Source organism: Elgaria multicarinata, chromosome 10 (assembly GCF_023053635.1).
Source record: "Elgaria multicarinata webbii isolate HBS135686 ecotype San Diego chromosome 10, rElgMul1.1.pri, whole genome shotgun sequence".
In the NCBI taxonomy this organism is placed as follows: Eukaryota; Metazoa; Chordata; class Lepidosauria; order Squamata; family Anguidae; genus Elgaria; species Elgaria multicarinata.
This window is the reverse complement of record NC_086180.1, coordinates 25,907,717-25,928,030: the sequence shown is the minus strand read 5'-3', so window position 1 is coordinate 25,928,030 and position 20,314 is coordinate 25,907,717. Positions and strand designations below refer to the sequence as shown.

Genomic DNA, 20,314 nt, shown 5'->3' with positions numbered 1-20,314 from the left:
GTGCTACTGCAGAAAAGGCCTTGTCTCTGGTAATTAAGAGGAGTCCTGCCGGGTCAGATGAAAGGCCCCTATCCAGTTCAATGCAGTAGCACCCGCCTGCTCGTGTTTCCAGCAAACAACATTGCGAGGCAGATTCTCTCTGGTACTGGCAGTAATACACAGGCATCATGACCAGTAGCCGTTGATAGCTGGCTCCATGAATAGCCCCTCGCATCTGGTTTAAAGCAGGGGGGTTGAACCTCTTCCAGCCAGAGAGCCACATTCCATTTTAAAGAAGCACTCGGGAGCTGCATGCCTGTGGTGGACAAGGCTAGGGAGGGGCAGGATTGCTGGCGTGGAGCTCAGCTGGCGCGCAGCCCACCACTGCTGTTGCCGCCCACCCAAGAAGGCCTCCGCCAAGCTCTTGCGAGGCTTGTGAGGACTCGGTAAATGCTCGGCAGCCACGGGGAGCTGCTGCCAAAACTGCACATTTCTCCCTTCCATGCTAATGGCAGCCTTGCATTAATGGGGCTTTTAAGGGCCCCGTTGGCAGAGGGGAGGAAAACGAGCAATCTCCCAAGTCTCCAGAAATTGCACCATTAACATGAGAGAGGGAAATGCACCATTAATGCGCAGCGGGGAGTGCGCAATTTTGGCAGTGGTTGTGGGCGGCTGCCAAGTGTTTACCAAGGCCTTGCAAATGCCTGGCAGTAGCCCGTGCTCACCGCTGGGGCATCTGACTGTATCTGTGAAGGCTGGACATGGGGTGGGTGGGTCTGTTGCCCTCATGGACCCAGTCAGATGCTCGCGACAAACCTAAGCAAAGCTAAAGGCAAAATGGGCAGGACCAAAAATACTGGAATATGTTAGCTTAAAAGCTCTTACTCCTGAGCCTTAGGAGAGGCATTTCAGCTTTTTAGAATTTGTAAAGAAAAAATGGCACAAAAGCCAGGAAAGCACCAAACAATCTGTCTGAGTTCGGACGACACGTTAATCAACAGTTGTTCCCATTCTGTTCCTATTACACACCCACCCCAGTTGATTAGCGTGTCGTCTGAATTCAGCCTCTGTAGTTGGGGTGAAGGGGTGGGGGCATCTGGAGAACCCCAAAGGGCAAGATTGGAATCCCAGTAAGGCTGGGTTTGGCCCCCAGGCCTGAGGTTCTGTACTGTGATTTAAAGGGAGCCCAGATAGAAGAGCCTGAGACAATGACCAGGTTTTGCACAATCCCATGAACATCTGCTAAGAGACTGTTCTTAGTAAATGTTCATACGACTGCATTGTTAGTCTTGGTCAACAAGACTTCACTCGTTGGGCCCTTTATTGTGCATATTTTAAGAAGCTGGATGGTGAAATCAGATGTAATAATAGCATTATTCAACTAAACATGAACACAGCCGTGGGTGTGTCTGCGTTCTTCAAATGCATTTTAAAAAGCATAAATCTGATCCTCTTCTAAAGAAAGATCCGCTCAATTAAAAACCTTTCCTGACCTCAGAGGTTGAAGAAGAACAAAATAAAGTAGTAACGAAAACATAAATGCCTGCCAAAGAAAAGGAGTTCCTGTTAAAGGGCTGAAACAATAAATCGGCTCCATGCTGAATTCCCGGAGGGAGTCTGTCATGTTTCCTTCCGTTCTTTTATCAAGGTCCCCAAAATAAGCCAGAATGGGCAGTGGCTCTTCAACATCCCTCTTGTGCACACCTTTTGCTCTGGCTAATTAAGGCCCCATCTCAAGCAGGCGAGAAAGTTTTGTACCTGCTGCTGCTGCTGCTGCCTTCGAAAAAGGATCCCTGCGGGACAGAGAAAAATAGCCATGAAGCTGTTCGGAACAGCCCTCCTCTCCTTGGCTTTGTTCAGCCTCTGCTGTGTTGGTGGTAAGGGCGCATTCCTCTCTGCCACTCTTTCGCCTTTCTTAATCAACCTCTTGGAGCAGTGGGGATTTCAGACTAGTAAAAGACTTATTACATTACTGCTGCTTCCTCACAGTGCTTCATTGCCACATGCATGGGACTCGGTGAATGCAAGTCTAGTGAGAAACAGGATTATTTCTTTCTAAATAGACCTGTGTGTCTTCAGAGAATCTATCTATCTTATCTATCTATATATAAGGTATTAATAATAAGTATTAATAATTAACCTGGTATTTCAGGGTGGGGGAATAATAATAATAATAATAATAATAATAATAATAATAATAATAATAATAATATGCTATAGTGGTAGCAGTAGCAGTAGAATAGAGGAATTAATGGTCCGTTTTAGCAGAATTTCCCACCAATGTTAGTTTCCTGAATGAATCTATTAGTTGTATGTATTTTATGGTGTTTTTATTTGTGTTGTACCCCACCTCGATCCAGAGGGAGAGGTGGATAACAAATAAATTATTAGTATTAGTATTAGTATTAGTATTATCATCATCATCATGCCCCTTAGAAAATAACCGTTTCCATTCAGATTATAGGATATTACAAAAAGGAATAACGCTGTCTCCTAACACACTTACTACAGAGTAAGCTCAACTAAAGACAGTGGGACATATGTCTGAGTCAGCATACATAGCGTTGCACTGTACCAACCTTAGATGTGTCTGCACAGAAGTAAATCCCAATGAGTTCAATGAGTCTTAATCCCAGACAGATACATAATATGCTGCAAAGCAGAGGTTTATTTTGATTGTATCAGATATAAAATAGAGAGGGAAGGGCTGAGGGGTTTGTGTGTGTTTCATCACTGTACTGCCATTTACTAATTTTACTTTTAATTGTAATCGCAATACCACGGCAGGGGGAGGAAGTGGAGAACAAGAATGATAAAGCAGCACACAGACAATTATATTGCATTTCAACCTCTAAAAAATAATTGGACAATACGATGGCAAAGATCCTATTCTGTTTTAGCTGGTACTGCAGATCAAGAATTTCTCCTTTTGTCACATTTATTCTAGATTCCAATAACTCGATAACATACACAATTGATGCACTCCATGGTTTGGGTGTGCGGGTGGGTGGGTGTGGTTTGGGTGTGTTAATCTGTAGTGTTGTTCAGTTTTCAAGCAAAATAAAGAATATGATTCAAAATGATAGCCAGAGAGCATTTGGAGCTCTTAGTTACTTTACTGTTTGCAAAGATCCCACACGAAGTCAGGAATTTTTGATTCTGTGTATAGTTGTGGCTATTAAAAAGACACATAGCGTTTTTCACAGGCATTCTGGGTGATTGAGTAGCTACTAACCATATAGCAGAATGCTGGTTGTCAAATGTTGCTGTAAGCACAGGTATATTGAATCAAAGCCTTGTCCTTGGGTTACTCATTCCAAACTAAAATAAGCAAAAATCTGGTGTGGCATAGTTTATGTTATTCGTCAGGTCCATTGCTGTTCAATCTGTTCATGGCCGTAAAGAAAGCGATTGGTATGAATAGTGCTGTGATTGAAAAGTCGACCTTTGAACCCACGCCATGTCAGTGCTGAGGTCTGGGAATCCTTGTGAGAGCCCCATTTCTTCTGTCTCACTGTGTGCAAGGAGGAACCTTGCTGCAGTTGTTAAGCTTTGAATGAATTGTACGGCTTTCAGAAAGCAAAATGGATGTGGGGGTGGGGGCGGGGGCGGGCAATAGGGACAGACTCAGCTCTGTGCCCTATTTATCAGAAAGCAACAATGCAGGAGGATGCAGAGTTCAATGCAGAACCTTAGATCTGTGGGGCAAATCCTGCCCAGATGGAAATGCCCTCTTTCCCTGCCCCCACTCTCTTTTCTCCGACCGCCAAACACTTTGTGGTTTCCTGGCTTTTGTGGAGGTTTATTTTCCTATTCTAAAAGGTTGAAATCCCTCTCCTAAGATTTGGTTACCAGCAGTAAGAGGTTTTAGCTAAAATATGCTGGCATTTTTGATATATTATGAACCCCACCCGCATTTGCCTTCAGCCCTGCCCACCATTGGAATGTGGTGTTCAAGAGCTTCCCCGAAATTGAATTCAGCCTGGAAGAGGTTCAACCTCCTTCTTTAATGCTATTTCTTCATTCTGCAGAAAAGTGATTCGATATTGGGCAGCACAACAACTCCAGGCTGGTGTCCATAAAGATTAGAATATATATATATACATGCATATATAAGGTAGCAGGAAGAATTCCTTTTTTTAAAAAAAAAAGTGAACCGCCCAGAGAGCTTCGGCTATTTTAATACATTTATTAAAAATGTAATAAATAAAAATGTAATAAATAATAATAAAATGTTGCCTCCAAAGCATAAATTGCCTTAAAGCACATGAAACTGGTATGGACAACGGGCAGTTCCATGTTTCTATATTTACTAAAGGAAAGGGTGCTTTGGGGGCATCTGCTCATATGTGGATGGATGCATGCATGCATACATGTATTGATGTCAGCAATGGTTGAAAGTGGAAGCCAGAAAATAATTCAGAGCAATTATTTTTGTATGTGATTTTGCAGCACCAGTCCATTTATTTCTATAAAGATATTCAATAGCACTGGCACAAAGGTGCAAATCAGGGTCCTGGTCTAGAGAATGACAGAAATAATTGAAGGCTGAGAGGACATGTTGCCTCCTCTCTTTGGTAAACAGAGCCTAATGCCCAAATTTGTGCAGTCTGCGGAGGCTACTGCATGGGGGTCTATGTAGTATAGTAGTAACACAGAGATAACACACATGCATTCCCATGTTGTCAGATAGTAACACATTGGGCCTGTTCAGACAACACGCTAAGCCATGGTTAGGCTGCTAACCCTTTTGGAGCAAGTGGTTAGTGAGTGTGTTTAAATTGTGGTTATGTAGCCACCATGGTTAGGAATAGTTCACATGACAAACTAAGTCATGGTTCACATGAGATGCTAAGCCATAATGTTTAGTTCAAAATCCTTAACCATCGTGGTTTAGCATGTTGTCTGAACAGGATCATTTACTGCAGTCACAGAGCCATGATAGAAGAAATGCTCTCCCACTAGTTTCTACATATGTTCCAAATGTTTAATACTCTATTTGTGTCTTTCATTCAGGACAGGGTCGAGGGTCAATGACGGCAGGGGGAGGATGGGCTGCTGCAAATTAGTGTGCTCACCGGCTGTGATGTCAGCGCTCCAAGCAGGCACATGTCTAGCCACATGTTTAATTTCCCACAATGCTCCAGAGGCCAGGGCATTGTGGGAAATAGAAGAGCTGGACAGATCTGACTGCTTAATGCTGATTGGAGTGCTGGGCCACAAAAGAGGGGTGCAGTAAAGGCCTCAGCAGTGGGCCCTGGCAGCTGTCCTGACTCCAGACTTACTTTCATTCTTTTATATAGGGATTCTGTTGTGTAATAGCTATTTTGGATTCTAGTCACAGGAGGGGTAAAGAAATTTCAGGAAAGGGAGGCAGATTTGCAACATGAGTCAAAAAGCCTGCTCTTGGATATATAGACATTTCAATGGCGGAAGGAGCAGTGATTTTAAAGGAGTTATTGTTCAATTATTCCTGAAGAAGAATCCCATGAGATCCGCCCTTGCTCTCCTTAATCAACATGTATTGTCTACCATTCTGTCTGAAGGAGATTAATGGGAAGTGATGACACACATGGCATTACAGGATATGCCCATGAACAAGCCTGAGGAAGTATGTTATTCCTTATTAGGCCCTGTATTGGGTTTGCTATAGGAGATGAACAAAGCTGATATAGGTCTTATTGCTCATCTTTGTCCCTGCTGGTAACAGTTACTTCTGCTGCCAAGCAACCACTTCAGTTTAGCAAGATGCTTTTAAGCCCGGACAGGCCTACCCCGTAGGAGCTCCTTCCTTGATGAGTGCAAAGTAGCATTATAGCTTCTTGACAACCTTGGATAGTGGCTTGCCCTAGAAAACCTAATGCTGGGCTTTTTACATTCAAACCTAATGTTCTAGAGCAGCCTTCCCCAACCTGATGCTCCTCCAGATGCTGCCTAGGGTGATAGGAGTTTCAGTTTAATGTATCTAGAGGTCAGTAGACTTGGAAAGGCTGATCTAATCCAGTGATGAGCAGGAAGTAGATCTCCAAATGTTTGGGACTTCCATCTCCCAGCATTCCAGACCATTGGCTACACTGGCAGGAGCTACTGGTAGTTGAAGTCCCAAAAACCTGGAGATCTATTCTCTGCTCACTCTTGCTGTAGACCCTCCCTGCCTTTCTTAACAACATAAAATCTAAACAATTTGTTTGCGCCACTTAGGACTACTTCTCTGGCACCTTACTGTGATGTGTATTTTTCAAGATGTTGGGTGACCACCACTTATGACTTTTGGGGTGGAGATTGATGTTTTGATCCCCTTCCAAATCAATGTTCTTACTAGTCAATGTTCTTCCTACAAGAGGATGCAAATCAGCTGGCAATTGTAATGTTTTGTATTTCTTGAGCTGCTGGAAGACCTATTACTCTGATGGCCTCTTGATCTGGAACACTCTACTTACAACAATGTCCTAATTTACTGGCCTCCAGCAAATGACTCAGGTCCCATTTATAAAGTTGGCCTCCCGTTTTGGAGTGTTGTGATAGGATCCTTGTGGTTTTAATCACTCTTCCTGCTTAGTTTTAATGGTCTTGTGCAAATTATCTATTAGCAAAATGCCCAATGTTGAGATGGGTGGGGTGAGTGCAGAAGGAGGACTCATGCATTGCATAAGTGGGTTTAGGAAGAGAGGAGCAGAGGGCAGGCTTTGTTCTCCCTACAGCACTATCTGTAAGTAAAGTGTTACTTTTTTGCACAAGCATGAATGGCAACACTCATATAGGCAAAATGTCCCAGGTTCAGTCTCTGGCATCTCTGCCATACAAGCTATATCTGCTGAAATTCCCTCTTCTACACAACTATTAAAAGGTGCCACAGCCCTGCCCTCTTTTGCATCTGCCCACTCTACTCATGGCTGAAACCCTGAAGGGCTGCTGCCAGTCAGTGTAGACCAGCCTTCCCTAACCTGTGTCCCTCCAGTTGTTTTGGACCAGGGCTGGACAGAAAATAGATCTCCAGATGTTTTGGTTTTCAGCTCCCAGCATTGGTGACCATTGACCATGCTGGCAGGGAGTTGAAGTCCCAAACATCTGAAGATCTACCTTTTGCCCACCCCTGTTTTTGACTACAACTCAACCCTTCTCTGGCCATTGGTCATCCAATGGGTATGTGATGAGACCCAGACTAAGGAAAGCTGGCACTGATTATAATGATCTATTTATTTATCTAGTTATTTTATTACATTCCTAATCTGCCGTAAAACCAATGTTTTCTAGTGGATGAACAGTCTTCTGTGTACCTAGATATATATGTTGCCTCCTTAGGGAGAGATAACGGAAAGATAAAGGTTAACAAGTTGGGCAGAAATCAAAGCCCATCTCAAGTCTGACACTGAGACTCAAGTTGGTTTGAGCTGGATTCAAAATGGCTTGTAAGTATTTGAGCAGAGGGGCTTGTGTTTTTCAATCCCTTCCCTTTTGCAAATGCTCATTTCATTCCTCAATATATACAAAGACATTTAAATCATATACTTAAGACCCAGAGCAATTAAAACTCATTGGCCCCATTCAGACGTCACCTTAAACCACAGCTTTAACCATGGTGATTAAGCCAGAAAGCCGGACCGTGTTCAGAAGACACCTTATACCATGGCTTTAACCATGGTGAATAGGGCAAAAAGCCTTATTCACAGTGATTAAATCCATGGTTTAAGGTGTCTTCTAAACAGGCCAATTGTCATCAATTCTGCTTCTTCCTTGTTGACATCAAGTGTTAGAGTGTTATTAAAACTAGTTTAGGAATATTTCCAGTACTTGATACATCCTGCTAGCAATCACAACATCCACACAGTGACCCTAATCCTATTTGTGTTGTCCCAATAACATTTTCTGTATTTTTCATAAATTAGAACCAAAAGTGACCTAGGGCTTTGCTAGACCTGCCGGCTTATGCCGGCAGGGAGGCGGGGCCGAGGTGCGCTAACGTTAGCGCGCCTCCCCCAGGCTTCCACACGTCGGACACGCAGGGACGTCGCGTCCCTGCGGCGTCTGCCATTTTTTTTGTTTGTTTGTTTAAATGGGCCGGTTGCGGCCCAAAGACTCAGGAGACAGTAAGTGGTGTTTTTACTGGTTTTTTAAAAAAGGGGGGGGCGAAGGATGGCAGGGTGGGTGGCAAGGGGGGAGGGGGGGAGCTCGCGCCGCCGCCGCTCGAGCAAGCAGGCGAGCGGCGCTTGCCCAGCAAGCGCCGCTCGCCTGCTTGCTCGGGCGGCGGCGGCACAATCTCCCCCCCTCCCCCCTTGCCACCCACCCTGCCATCCTTCGCCCTCCCCTCTCTTTCCCCCCCCCGGGCCGATGGGCACAGCGCTCGTATGAGCGCTGTGCCAGGCAGGTCCGCGGCTTTTCGCGGCTCCTCGCGAGTAAGTGAGGAGCCGCAAAAAGCTGCGGAAGTCCCTAGACGTTCCCGAGCTCCGGCCTCAGGCCGGAGCTGGGGAAAAGGCGCACCATAAGTGAATTCGCTTATGGCGCGTTGGAGGAGGCCTCAGCGCGGCCTGTCTCCAGATTCCCCTGTGCGTCATCTGGACGCACAGCAGGGAAACCGGGTCAGAAGGCGCCCTAAGGCCTCGTCTAGGAAGGCCCCTAATCTATTTAGGCAAAGTATCGAGCTCCTGGAAGTTCATGATATATTTTTTCTTCTTCCTGTGCAATCTAGGTTTTCTGTTTAAATATCTTGAATAAATATGGATTTAGCTGATCTTTTTCCATCCAAGCCAGTCTAGTATGCCCCAATGCATATTTTGAATGGTGAAATGCTTCGTTGCTGTGTGTGTGTTTTACAAAATGTCACCCTGTTGTTCTGAGTAATGGTTGTCTTTATCCTCCTTATACATTTTCTTTCTCCCACTCCTTTTAAAAAAAACTATTCTGAATCTTAGTTTGTGGGAGGGTGCTGTACTCAACTGGGTTCTCAGCCCAAACATTTTGAGGAGAGACAATTCCCAGTAGGAATTGGTGCTGGGCTGAAATTTCCCATAATATATTTTTCTGAGAATTTTCTTTTCCATGCTCCCTGATAAAAGGCGTAACTTTGTAGAATATTCATTGTAACTGTTGTGTGCCTGGTGGCCCCCAATTCCCCCCCTCTCTCTCACACACACACACCAAGGATGATGCTGGGTCAGGGGCATTGTGGGGGATGAAAAATGGCAGCCAGGGTGCCAATAATGCTTACAACAGCCATCCCTCAGGGATGCATTATCCACTCTGAAGTTCAAATACCCAACTGAGTCCTGGCCAATTTCACAAGCTAGGATGGGCAAGGTTCCAGGACTTCCTATGCCATGACTGATAGGGATGAGTGATCACCATTTCCAGTTCCTTCCTCTGTCCCAAGGTCAAAAACTTGCTATAGAGCAGGGGGATATGGAGGCAGAAGCTCCCACTCCCCAGCAGAGGGCTACAAGTCCCAGAATCCCTGGTGGGAAAGGATGCTACTTGGCAGGAATTATGCATCGGCCATCAGAACCCCACAAGGGATTCTGGGACCTGTAATCCTAGTTCCTGGTGGTAAAAGACGTTCAGTCAAGGATTGATAGTGTCCACCTCCCTCTTCCCTGTTTCCAAGGTAGGAGAAGAGGAAGATAGCGGTTGCACCTTTGACCATCGCAGCTTCATCTGTTTGGGAAAAGACTCACTTGGATGATATACTGTGTGGATTTGCATCCATCTTGGAAGTGATTAGCAGTATTCCCACGGAAAGTTGCATGTGGGAGTCGGGCTCTGTTCCCCGGTCTCAGTGCTTACAGGAATGTGTCAGAATCAGAGTGGTGTGGGAGTAGGTGTGGTTGCAATGAGTGTATAAAAGATAACAGGATATTCTAAAAATAAGCGCTTTACCGGAGCAGTTCCAATGACCCTCTTCATGCTGTACACAACTCAGTCACGTTCCTCTATGTTATGTTCAACACTAAGGTCAATCCAGCTACACACCAAGATGGGATTGAATAATGCAGAAACAACACTGGGCTTCATTTGCTTCAGTACAGAACAGTTGTTTCCCCTCTTGGCTGGCATTATCATTTATCAATACACTTTTGATTTTTCCCCCCTTCACATATACACCTATTTTTTCATGCAGCCAAATTCCTCCACACAATCATGAACACCTGCTCACAGGTATGAAAACCTTTCTCCAGGTCAAGAAAGGTTAGTGTAAACCAAGCTAGCATGTGATGAATGATTTCTGTGGTTCTGGCTGCATTTTTTCATAGAGATGACTGCCAGCTCATTCCATTTATTTTTCAGTGCTATTTGCACTTGCCTTTTTGCAAGAAAGCTGGCATTCTGGGGTTTGGCGATGCTTGGTCAAGAGGCAACTACTTTATCCTTGGGTGGGGAATAGTCCTTGAGCATGTACAAAGCGCTTTGAGCATGTGTAAAAATGCATGTACAAAATGCCGCAGCTCATTTCAAAATATCTGCGCCTCTACATGTTTATGAAAAATATGGCTGCAGATTGTACCGCAGTGGAAGATTGCAGCCCAACCGCACGCTCCCACAGGAAAGATGGCAACAGGCTCTATGGTGGACCCCTCGACCATCTCTGGGCCCTTGCAAATGCATCTCCACCAAATGCTAACACCAACCGTGCATACAGCCATGTACACGGCCCACAGTCCATAAATTCTGAGGTTCAAAATAAACATTTTATTATGACTGATTTGTTCATCAGGTTAATGTGTGAAATGCCTCATGCCTTCATTCACCGCTTCTGTGAGATGTAGCCCCAGTGTGCTTCCATTTTACAAATGGAAAACTGAAATTAAAGGATAGTGATTTCCCAACTTACAATTTCCCTCTTAGTTACTGTGCTAAGGATTACTTGCTACGTTAAAGGCACAGTCCTTTGCATTCCTTGCATGACTATGCATGACTTGCTACATTCCCATGCACTGCTATTACCGTTATTATGCTATTACTATTACTGTTATGCTATTACTAGCATTACTATGCATGACTTGCTACATTAAAGGGCACAGTCCTATGCATGTTTAGACTGAAAAGGTCCTACAACTCCCAGCATTCTCCAGCCTGCATAGGATTGAGCCCTTATAGAATCTAGAGCAGGAGGGTAAAAACACTCTAAAAAGGGTTTTTAAACCGGTGTATTTTTGCTGTAATTAAAGGACTAATTCCTTCCCTAAACACAATGCAACATGTCCTGTTGACAGCCGCTGTGTATCTACATCTGGGTGGCAGGTGGGTAGCCGCTTCCCCTATCTTCGTTTTTCATCTCTTCCTCAGAGACTGGTGGGCTGAATTTAGAGCCCTAGATCAGAGTGGCAATGTCTCCCTTCTGTCTGCTCAGAAGCCCTGTCAGAAAAGGGGCCAGGTTTTTTTCCCTTGGAGAGCCAGATTTAACCCTGGGCCTTAGGCCATAGCTAGACCTAAGGTTTATCCCTGGATCGTCCAGGGGTCAAACCTGTTCATCTAGGTGACACACAGGGGATCCAGTGCTCAGGCAGGGGCGAACTCTGGATGATCCCAGGATAAACCTTAGGTCTAGCTGTGGCCTGAGTTTCTGCAGCTTCTGACCTATAAGGTCTACCGAGGTGAGTAATACATGAGATAGAATTGGAAATAGGCTGAAAAGTTTGAAGCTGAAATCCGCAGATCATTCACCTGAGCCTAAGGCCCTATGTGAACTCAGTATGATTTACCTCTGAGTAAACTTGCATTAGATTGCTGTGCAAGTCGATCAATCAGGGTGATTAATCAGCTCAAGCTTGCAAATTAAAAATCCCACCCCCACCTCCAGTTAATCAGTGGACTTGACAATAAACGAAGATCCTTGGATGAGAGACTCTCAAAGGATTGCACATATCAGGAACACAACGAGGTTATTTAAATCCCATTAACTTCTGTGGCTTTTCAGTGAGCAATAAGGTGGTTCTAAAGTCACATAATTCTCTCTGCCCACACTCTATCCCCAAACTTTCCTCCAGGACCAGTATATACTTTCTGAAATAAGGATTGCAATTTGCATGGCACATGTCACTGAAAAATTCAGACCTATCATCACTGTCAATAGACTTTTCCTCTGTCTGGATCCTCTACTATAATTTGCTTTTCACACTATAATAACTGCCATATAATTAAGCTTCGTACAGTGGATTGACCGCTGCACAGTGAAGTCAATGTGTTGAGAACAGGGCCACCAAAGTATATTTGCTGGAAATAAATTATACTAAGCCTAAGTATCTATCCTAGCTGGTTTTGGCCACATAACCATGTTTTCTGCTTCTGCTTTTAAATGCAGATCTAGGAATAAGTACCAACTTGGAGACACCACCCAATTCCTGTTTCAGCTTCTTTTTAAAAGTACAATTTTCATAAAGAGAAAGCAAACTATTCCTGCAAACTGGCATCTTTCTAAAAAAAATTTTTTTTTTTAAATTGCTTGCCACAAACCCACATCTCTCCTACTATATCTATAATAGGTTTATCCCAAACTCAGAAATTGGAGAGGGAAAGGTTTTTCTTCCTCACTCGTAATACTAGAACCCAGTGACTCAATAAAGCAGAATGGTGGAAGCTTCAGGACAAATAAAAGTAAATAAATCTTCACAAAGCACATAAACAAAGGAATTTGCTACCCCCAAAAATGTAGTGATGGCCACCAATCCGAGCAGCTTTGAAAGGGATTAGACAAATTCATGTAGGATAAAGCTGTCATTGCTGTTAGTCATGATGATTATGTATGTATTACCTCCAGTATCAGAGGCAGTAGGCCTCGGTATGCCAGTTGATGAGGAACATTGCCCTCATGTCCTACTTGAGGGCAATGATCCTCATCAACTGGCAAACAGAGGAAACAGAAAGCTAATCTTTGGACAGAGGTCTTCTTAGATCCTTAGGTACCACAGGCCATCCCCCTACGTGATTGCAGCACCACACCACATAGCACAGTCTTAAAAGTGTAGCAAACATGATCCATGCCTTCAAAGGTGCCACATGGGACATTAGGCCCCACCCACCCCAATCAATTGATACTACAGATGTGAAGGCCTAGGGGGGAACTTTTTAGGAAGCAGAGTAATTGGGGGGGTAACATTTTTATTTCTTTGTTTCTAGGAAATTTGGGAGGAAATGGTATTTTTCTGAATGTTTCTGTTTTTCTCCCTATTTTTCCACCCCTCCCCAGGCCTTCACATCCTTAATGAGAACCCAAATTGATTATGTGCCCACCCACCCCCAGCTGTTTGGTTTGGGGGGGGGGTCAATAGCCCTTGACAGAAAAAAGGGTTTTCCACCATTGCATTAGTTTGTCTAGTCCAGGAGCGGATCTACACGTCGTACTGAAGGTGCTTGTGTGCGCCTCCAGTGCGCTCCCAAAACGATTTTGTAGATCCTGCAGAAGAGACGGAGGAAGAGGCAGAGGAGGAGGAGGCGGAGGCGGCCCCGCATCGCCCCTCACGAGGAGGAACGGCTCCGAGTAATTGACATCATTGGGGCCGCCTCCTCCTCTTCCTCCGCCTCTTCCTCCGTCTCTTCTGCAGGATCTATACAATCGTTTTGGGGGCACACTGGAGCCGCACGCAAGCGCCTTCAGTACGACGTGTAGATGCCCTCCTGGATTAGCTAAATTGGGCTGCACTTTACCAAGAAAGATAGCTTGAAACTTCCTTAATAGTCAGTGGCAAGGGGGCGGAGCTTGGCAGCCACGGAGATGGCGGGTTTCTTTTGAGGCTCTGATCGGCTTTGCCGGGAAAAGCAATTATCTCTCTTTTAATGGGCATAAATCTTTGAGCAAACGATAGAAAAAAAAGACTATAAAGGCTTCTGATGCTGAGAAGAACTGAAGAGATAAGGTGAGATAAACGGAATGTTTGTTTAAGCCGCGGCGTCAAAAGCGAAAGTAACTGGACTGTATGTGACGCAGTTTGAAAAGAAGGAATTTGTGTTTGTCAGACGCTGACTTGATTTATAGCGATTCTCACCTTTCATCCTTTATCTTAAATGGGAAAGATTGAAAGATTGGCTTTGTAAAGTGGAAGTTGCTTATTGAAATTATCGGTGTGGCGAGAAGGGGGGGTGTAGGGGTGGAAGAAAACAGCATTCTGTGAGGGAGATGTGGGATATGGATAGACTGTGAATGATTAGTTCTGATCCCCTCTAGTGAATGCTGTAGTGAATCGGATATATCCCCCCCCTTGGGAAGAAGGAAGAGTGTTTAACATACAGAAGAGAAGCTAATAAAAGTTGCCAAGAAAGTGAGCTGGACTCTAAGATTTATGCCCTGCCCAGAAGTTTCCTATGTCTAACGTTAAAAGCAGAATTAGGAAGAAGTGGCAAAAGCTAAATATACAAAAAAAGAAACCTTCAAATCATAATCTCTGCCACCTGGAAGATACAGCCCCTGGAGCAGAACAGGAAGAAGAAGATATAGACCCAGTTCTCTTAGATACAGTACCAAATAAAGAAAAAAACATGGCTGAAGGGGGAGAAGCAATTGGTAGTCACCCTCCCTCTTTAGTGGAAATTAAAGCTGCAATAGCAGAGAATAATGATATTATTTTCAAAAAAATGGATCAGCAAATGGAAGTGTTTAGACAACAAATGCGTGATCTGGCTCATAAGACTGCTCAAAATTCAGATAAGATCAAAGATTTAGAGGCAAAAGCGGATTTGGACCAGAAGAAGCAAGAGGCTTTTGAAAAATTAACTAATATTCAATTTAAAGATTGTGAATTAAGATTGATAGCCTTGGAGGATCAATCTCGTAGATCTTCGATTCGAATAAAACAGCTGAAGCAGACACAAGGAGAAGATCTTAGAGAAATCATTCTGAATTGGTTCAAGGAGCTGATGCCTGATATACCAATTGATGGATCGGATTTGGATCGAGTCCACCGTGTGGGGGGGCAAAATTACAAAGGGACTAGAGACATTTTGGTGAAATTTGGTAACTATTACAAAAAAGAGCAAGTTATGAAAGAATTGAGATCTATGGCTCAGTTGCAGTACAAAGGCAAAGCAGTGCAAATTTATAATGATCTTTCTCAACACACATTAAATTGGAGACGCAGTATCAAACCAATAACTGAAGCATTAATGAAGAATAAAATTCCTTATGCATGGGGTTACCCGGTTTTTCTAAGATTTACATATGGGAGGGGGGAACACAGAGTAACCTCATTGGATCAAGGTAAAGAGTTGCTGAAGAGGCTGGGTCTGTATGGGGAAGCAAGTGGGACTGGACTGGGTGGGGGAGGGAACGAGGCTGGGACATCTGGGGAGTAATAGAATTGTTAACTATGTCTTGAGATAATTGCGTAATAGAATTGTTAACTATGTTTTGAGATAATTGCAAATAGAAATGCCAATATAGAAACTTGCCGGCCGGGCGCAGCACTGCCTCCCCCCCCCCTTTAAAGTAGATGGCTGGAGTATTAGACTCACGGGGATATGGGGGAGATCAGAGTGGGGGGTGGGGAGGGGGGAAGGTAGGAGGGGAGGGGCTGAGGTAGGAGGGTGGGGGATTGTTGTATGGAGTTTGTGTTTTTATGTAAGTAAATGTGAGTTGCAGAGCACAAGGGATCGGAAGAGATTTCAAAAGGGTGATTATGGATAAAAAGATAAAAGTATCAACACTCAATGTTAAAGGTTTGGGGGCAGTCGTGAAAAGGAAGAGAATAGAACAAATGTTTAACAAAGAAGGATCGGATATTATAATGGTCCAAGAAACACACCAAGGCTCCGAGAATTCGAATATGATAAAATTAAAGTGGTTAGCCTATTATGAAAAGTCATTAGGGACATCAAAAAAAAATGGAGTGGCCACTTTGATTTCAAAAAAAAGTGGGTTTATATTAGAAGAAATAAAAAAGGATGATAAAGGCAGATATCTTATGTTAAAAGGTAAAATTGAAGGAAAAGTATATACGCTAATTAATGTGTATGCCCCAAATGAGAGACATAGAGAGTTTTTTATAAGGTTATTTAAAGAAATAGAAGAATTCAAGGAGGGGTATGTTATATTAGCTGGGGACTTTAATATGGTTATGGATAATAGATGGGACAGGTCAAATCCCACTAATGTTGAAAAAAGGAATAATATAACTATATTGAATAAATTAGTAAAAGAAAATGATTATTCAGATTCGTGGTGTTTACTCAATGGGATTAAGCCTGGATTCTCATATTTTTCCCCAGTTCATCATACGTACTCCAGGATAGATTATATATTTGTCTCAAAAGATTTAGTAACGAAGATTTGTAAAATGGAAAGGGGGGTAATAAAAGTAACTGATCATGCCTTGTTAAGCTTAGAATTTACAGTTAAGAAGAATTATAAAGAGGCTTATAGATGGAAGTTAAACACAAAAATATTGAAATATAATAAAGTGGTAGAGAAAATTCAGAAGGAACTGACGGAGTCATGGGAAATTAACGAAAAGGGAGGAACAGTTGGGTCAGTCGTTTGGGACACCATGAAGGCTGTAGTAAGAGGAATTTGTATTAGAGAAACGTGTAGTTTAAAAAGACAACAACGTGCAGAGCAGGAAAAGTTAGAGATAGAAATTACAAATTTGGAGGAAGAATATTGGCGAGTTAAAGATAAATATAAATTAGTGGAAATACAAGCTAAGAAGAAACAATTAGAAAATTTAAATATAGAGGAGGTTCAAAAGAATTTAATGTATATGAAAAGGGAATATTTTGAAAACAGCAATAAGAATTCTAGATTGCTTGCCAAGCTCACACAAAAAGAAAAAGGGAGGAATGGGATAGAAACATTGAAAGATAATCGAGGGAAATATTGTCATATAATGAAAGATAAAATAAAAAATTTTCAGGAATTTTATCAGGAATTATATAAGGGTAAAGAAACTCAACGAGAAAAGGTGGAGGAGTATATTGGAAGGTTCATAAAGAATGGAATAAAATCAGAATATAAGGAGTTAATGGAGGAAGTAATAACTCAAAGAGAAGTTGAAGAGGTTATTGATAATTTAAAAGTTGGTAAATCGCCGGGAGCAGATGGTTTGGGACCAGAATATTATAAGGTCTTCAAAGATTTTTTAGTTCCAAAATTAATGGAACTTTATAATAGGATACTAATAGGAGAGAAGATACCTGAATCATGGGAACATTCATTGATAATTCTGATCCCAAAACCAGATAAAGATTTGACTAATCCCGATTCCTACAGACCTATTTCATTAATAAATCAAGACGCAAAATTTTTTACATCTATTATGGCTAAACGGCTAAATAAATTTATATCAGAATATATAGGAGTAGATCAATGTGGGTTTGTGGCAGGAAGGCAGATGCATAATTTAGTGGGAAGAGTTTTAAATGTAATAAATGTAATAAAAAAAGCAAATATTAAGGCAGGAATTATGGCATTGGATATTTTTAAAGCTTTTGATTGTGTGAGCTGGCAGGCATTAAAGATTATTATAGATAAATTGGGATTTGGAAATAAATTTAAAAGCGTAATAGAACAGTTATATTCCCAAAATACAGCGGTAGTGGTGGTAAATGACGGACTCACTGAAAAGATTCGACTAGCCAGAGGAACAAGACAAGGATGTCCGCTCTCGCCGGTCCTGTTTGTAATGGTTATGGAAGTTTTGGCGAAGGCACTAAGGGAGGATGAAGAGTTAGAAGGAATTGGAGAGGTAAGGGAAATAAAGTTAAACATGTTTGCAGACGATACTTTATTGACCATTAAGAACCCATTAAGAAAATTAGAAAGAATTAAATATCAGTTGAGGGAATTTGAGGAAATTACAAGGTTAAGAATAAATTGGTCTAAATCAGAGATGATGTTGTTTAATTATACTAAGAAGGAAGAAAAGGATTGGGAACATAAGGGAATAGAAATGAAAGTTAAGGAGGAGATTAAATATTTGGGAATTAAAATTACAAAAAACTTAGAAAATCTTGAAAGGGAAAATTTAACAAGGTTAAAGAAGGAGGTATTAGAGAAATTGGAGAAATATAAAAGATTAAATTTATCTTGGTTTGGAAGAATAGCTTTAATAAAAATGAAGATATTAGCTAAAATTAATTTTGTGTTTAGGATGTTACCAATAAAAATATCAGAAACTGAGATAAAGAGTTGGCAAAATATTATTAATAAATATTGTAACGGAGAAAAGAGAGCAAGAGTGAATAAAAATAATTGGTATCTAAGCCAAAAAAAGGGTGGATTGGGTCTCCCAAATATAAAATTATACTACGTGGCAAATAGATTAAGACATATTGTAGAAGCAATTTTAGGAGTAGGAGATTTATATTGGATGGAAGAAAAAACTATAAATAATGTAGAGATGAATTTGGATAATGTTTTCTTTAAAGATGGAGGGAGAAAGTGGGTTGGAAGTATAGTTAATCCACTCCTGAGGACTCAATGGGAAATCTGGAGTAAATTTAAAGGGAAGTTGCTTCCGAGCAACTCTCCCTTAGCACCGATAATAATGTTAAAGAATTTCCCAGAGGATCTGAAGGGTAGATTATGTAAAATATTAAAAGAGAAAAGTAAAATGAAATTAAAGGATTGGCTAAGAGATATAAAAACAAGAGAGGATATGGAAAATTTGTTAAAAGAGAAAAAATGATCTTGGTTAGAATATGGGCAATTAGAACAATGGAATAAAAAGTGGATTAAAGAAAATGGAGTTTGTAGAAAGATGACAAAGTTTGAAGAGTTAATAGTAAGTAAGGAAAAAGGGAAAGGAGGTAGTATAGTTTTAAAAGGGTTAATGAGTGAAATATATAAATTATTGTTAGAGAAGGAGTTTAGAGAGAACCCAGAGAAAATGGTATGGGAATCAGATTTGAAGATACAAATAGGGTGACAGAGCTGGGAGGGACTATGGAAACAAAGAGTGTTGAGAAGTTTATCAGTGAGAATAAAGGAGAACTATTTTAAAATTTTATGGAGGTGGTACCTAACCCCGATTAGATTGAATAAGATAAATGATCAGCATTCAGCAAATTGTTGGAGAGGTTGTGGGGAAAAAGGAACGTATTTACATATGTGGTGGCAATGCAAATATGTACAAAGATTATGGAAGATGGTGTTTTCAGAAATTGAAGAAATAGTGGGAATGAAAATAGAACAAACACCAAAGATTGCATTGCTGTCACTATTTGAAGATATAAAGTGTGGAAAAGAAACTATAGAGCTGATATCGAGTTTACTGGTTGCAGCGCGATTGATAGTAGCTAGGAACTGGAAGATTCAAGGGGAATATTCTATTGAAGAATGGTACAAAGAAGTATGGGATATAGCCATTAATGATAAACTGACATGTAATATTAAGTGGAGAAAAGGCGTAATTAAAATAAATGAGTTTGAAGGAATCTGGAAACAGTTCCTAATATTTGTGTTTATTAAGGGAAGTGGGAAACCGCCAGCAGAAGAAACGATTAGGTTTTGGACTCAGGAATGATCCCGAGGTGGGGGGTGCACTTTTATGTTAAGAATGATGATGTTGTAGTATGATAAGGTATAGGTAATAGTTATGCAACATATGTACTCAACATTTATTCAATATGTATGCAGCAGTTGTTTGATGTTTTTCTGTTTTTCTTTCGGTTATTATTATTATTATGGTAATGTTTTATGTATGTTTATACAGTGTAGAAAATAAATAAAAATTATATATATAAAAAAAAATAGTCAGTGGCAAAGCAGGTCAGGCACACCTTTTGATAGGGAAATGACCGGGAAGCCTAGATGATGGTTGGAGAAGATGACTCATCCTAATCCTCCACCTCCAGCCAGAGGAAGGAGGCAAGCTAGGTGTCTGTGACAAGGAGCAAAAAGATAAAAGCGGGTTTTGAGACAAAAGCCGCAGGTTTTTTCGTCAGACAAAAAACAGACATAGAAGAGGGTTGAGAGGGGTTTTAGGCTTTGTGGGCTAAAAACATGGAGGGATGCAAGAATTCCTCTCCCTGAAGATCTGATATGGGTCAGTGAACTAATTGTTGATGTGTTGAGCTCCATGCCAGACCCATATTCAATTTGTAAATAAAATCAAATATTACAAAACTCCCATGATCACTCCTTCCAGAGGAATCCAAACCCATGTAACTGCTGCACCCCTAGAACTGCTCGTAGAAATGGGACACAAGAAACGACATTTTTTAAAAAAGCAGATTTTTGTGAAATGATCACCATTTCAGCTAAACAAATCAACCAATGTAATTAGCAACTGTTCACATTTTAATGAGTGGACGATGTAAGACACTGAAGTTTAAAGGTGTCCACAAGAGAGATACACCTGAAAATATTCTACTACTAGCAGGCCAGAGATCGGCAGACTGGTGCCGTCCAGATGTT

General features: G+C 41.7%; 1 protein-coding gene across 1 annotated transcript in view; it reads left to right on the top strand.

Annotated features, from left to right (window-relative positions):
* Nucleotides 1-1,663: 1,663 nt before the first annotated feature.
* Nucleotides 1,664-20,314, top strand: part of EMCN (endomucin) — a 64,579-nt gene continuing 45,928 nt past the window's right edge. The window contains exon 1 of the mRNA XM_063135574.1: nt 1,664-1,856. Coding sequence (XP_062991644.1) covers nt 1,796-1,856 — 61 coding nt within the window. The 5' untranslated portion in view covers nt 1,664-1,795. The remainder of the gene's footprint in view (nt 1,857-20,314) is intronic.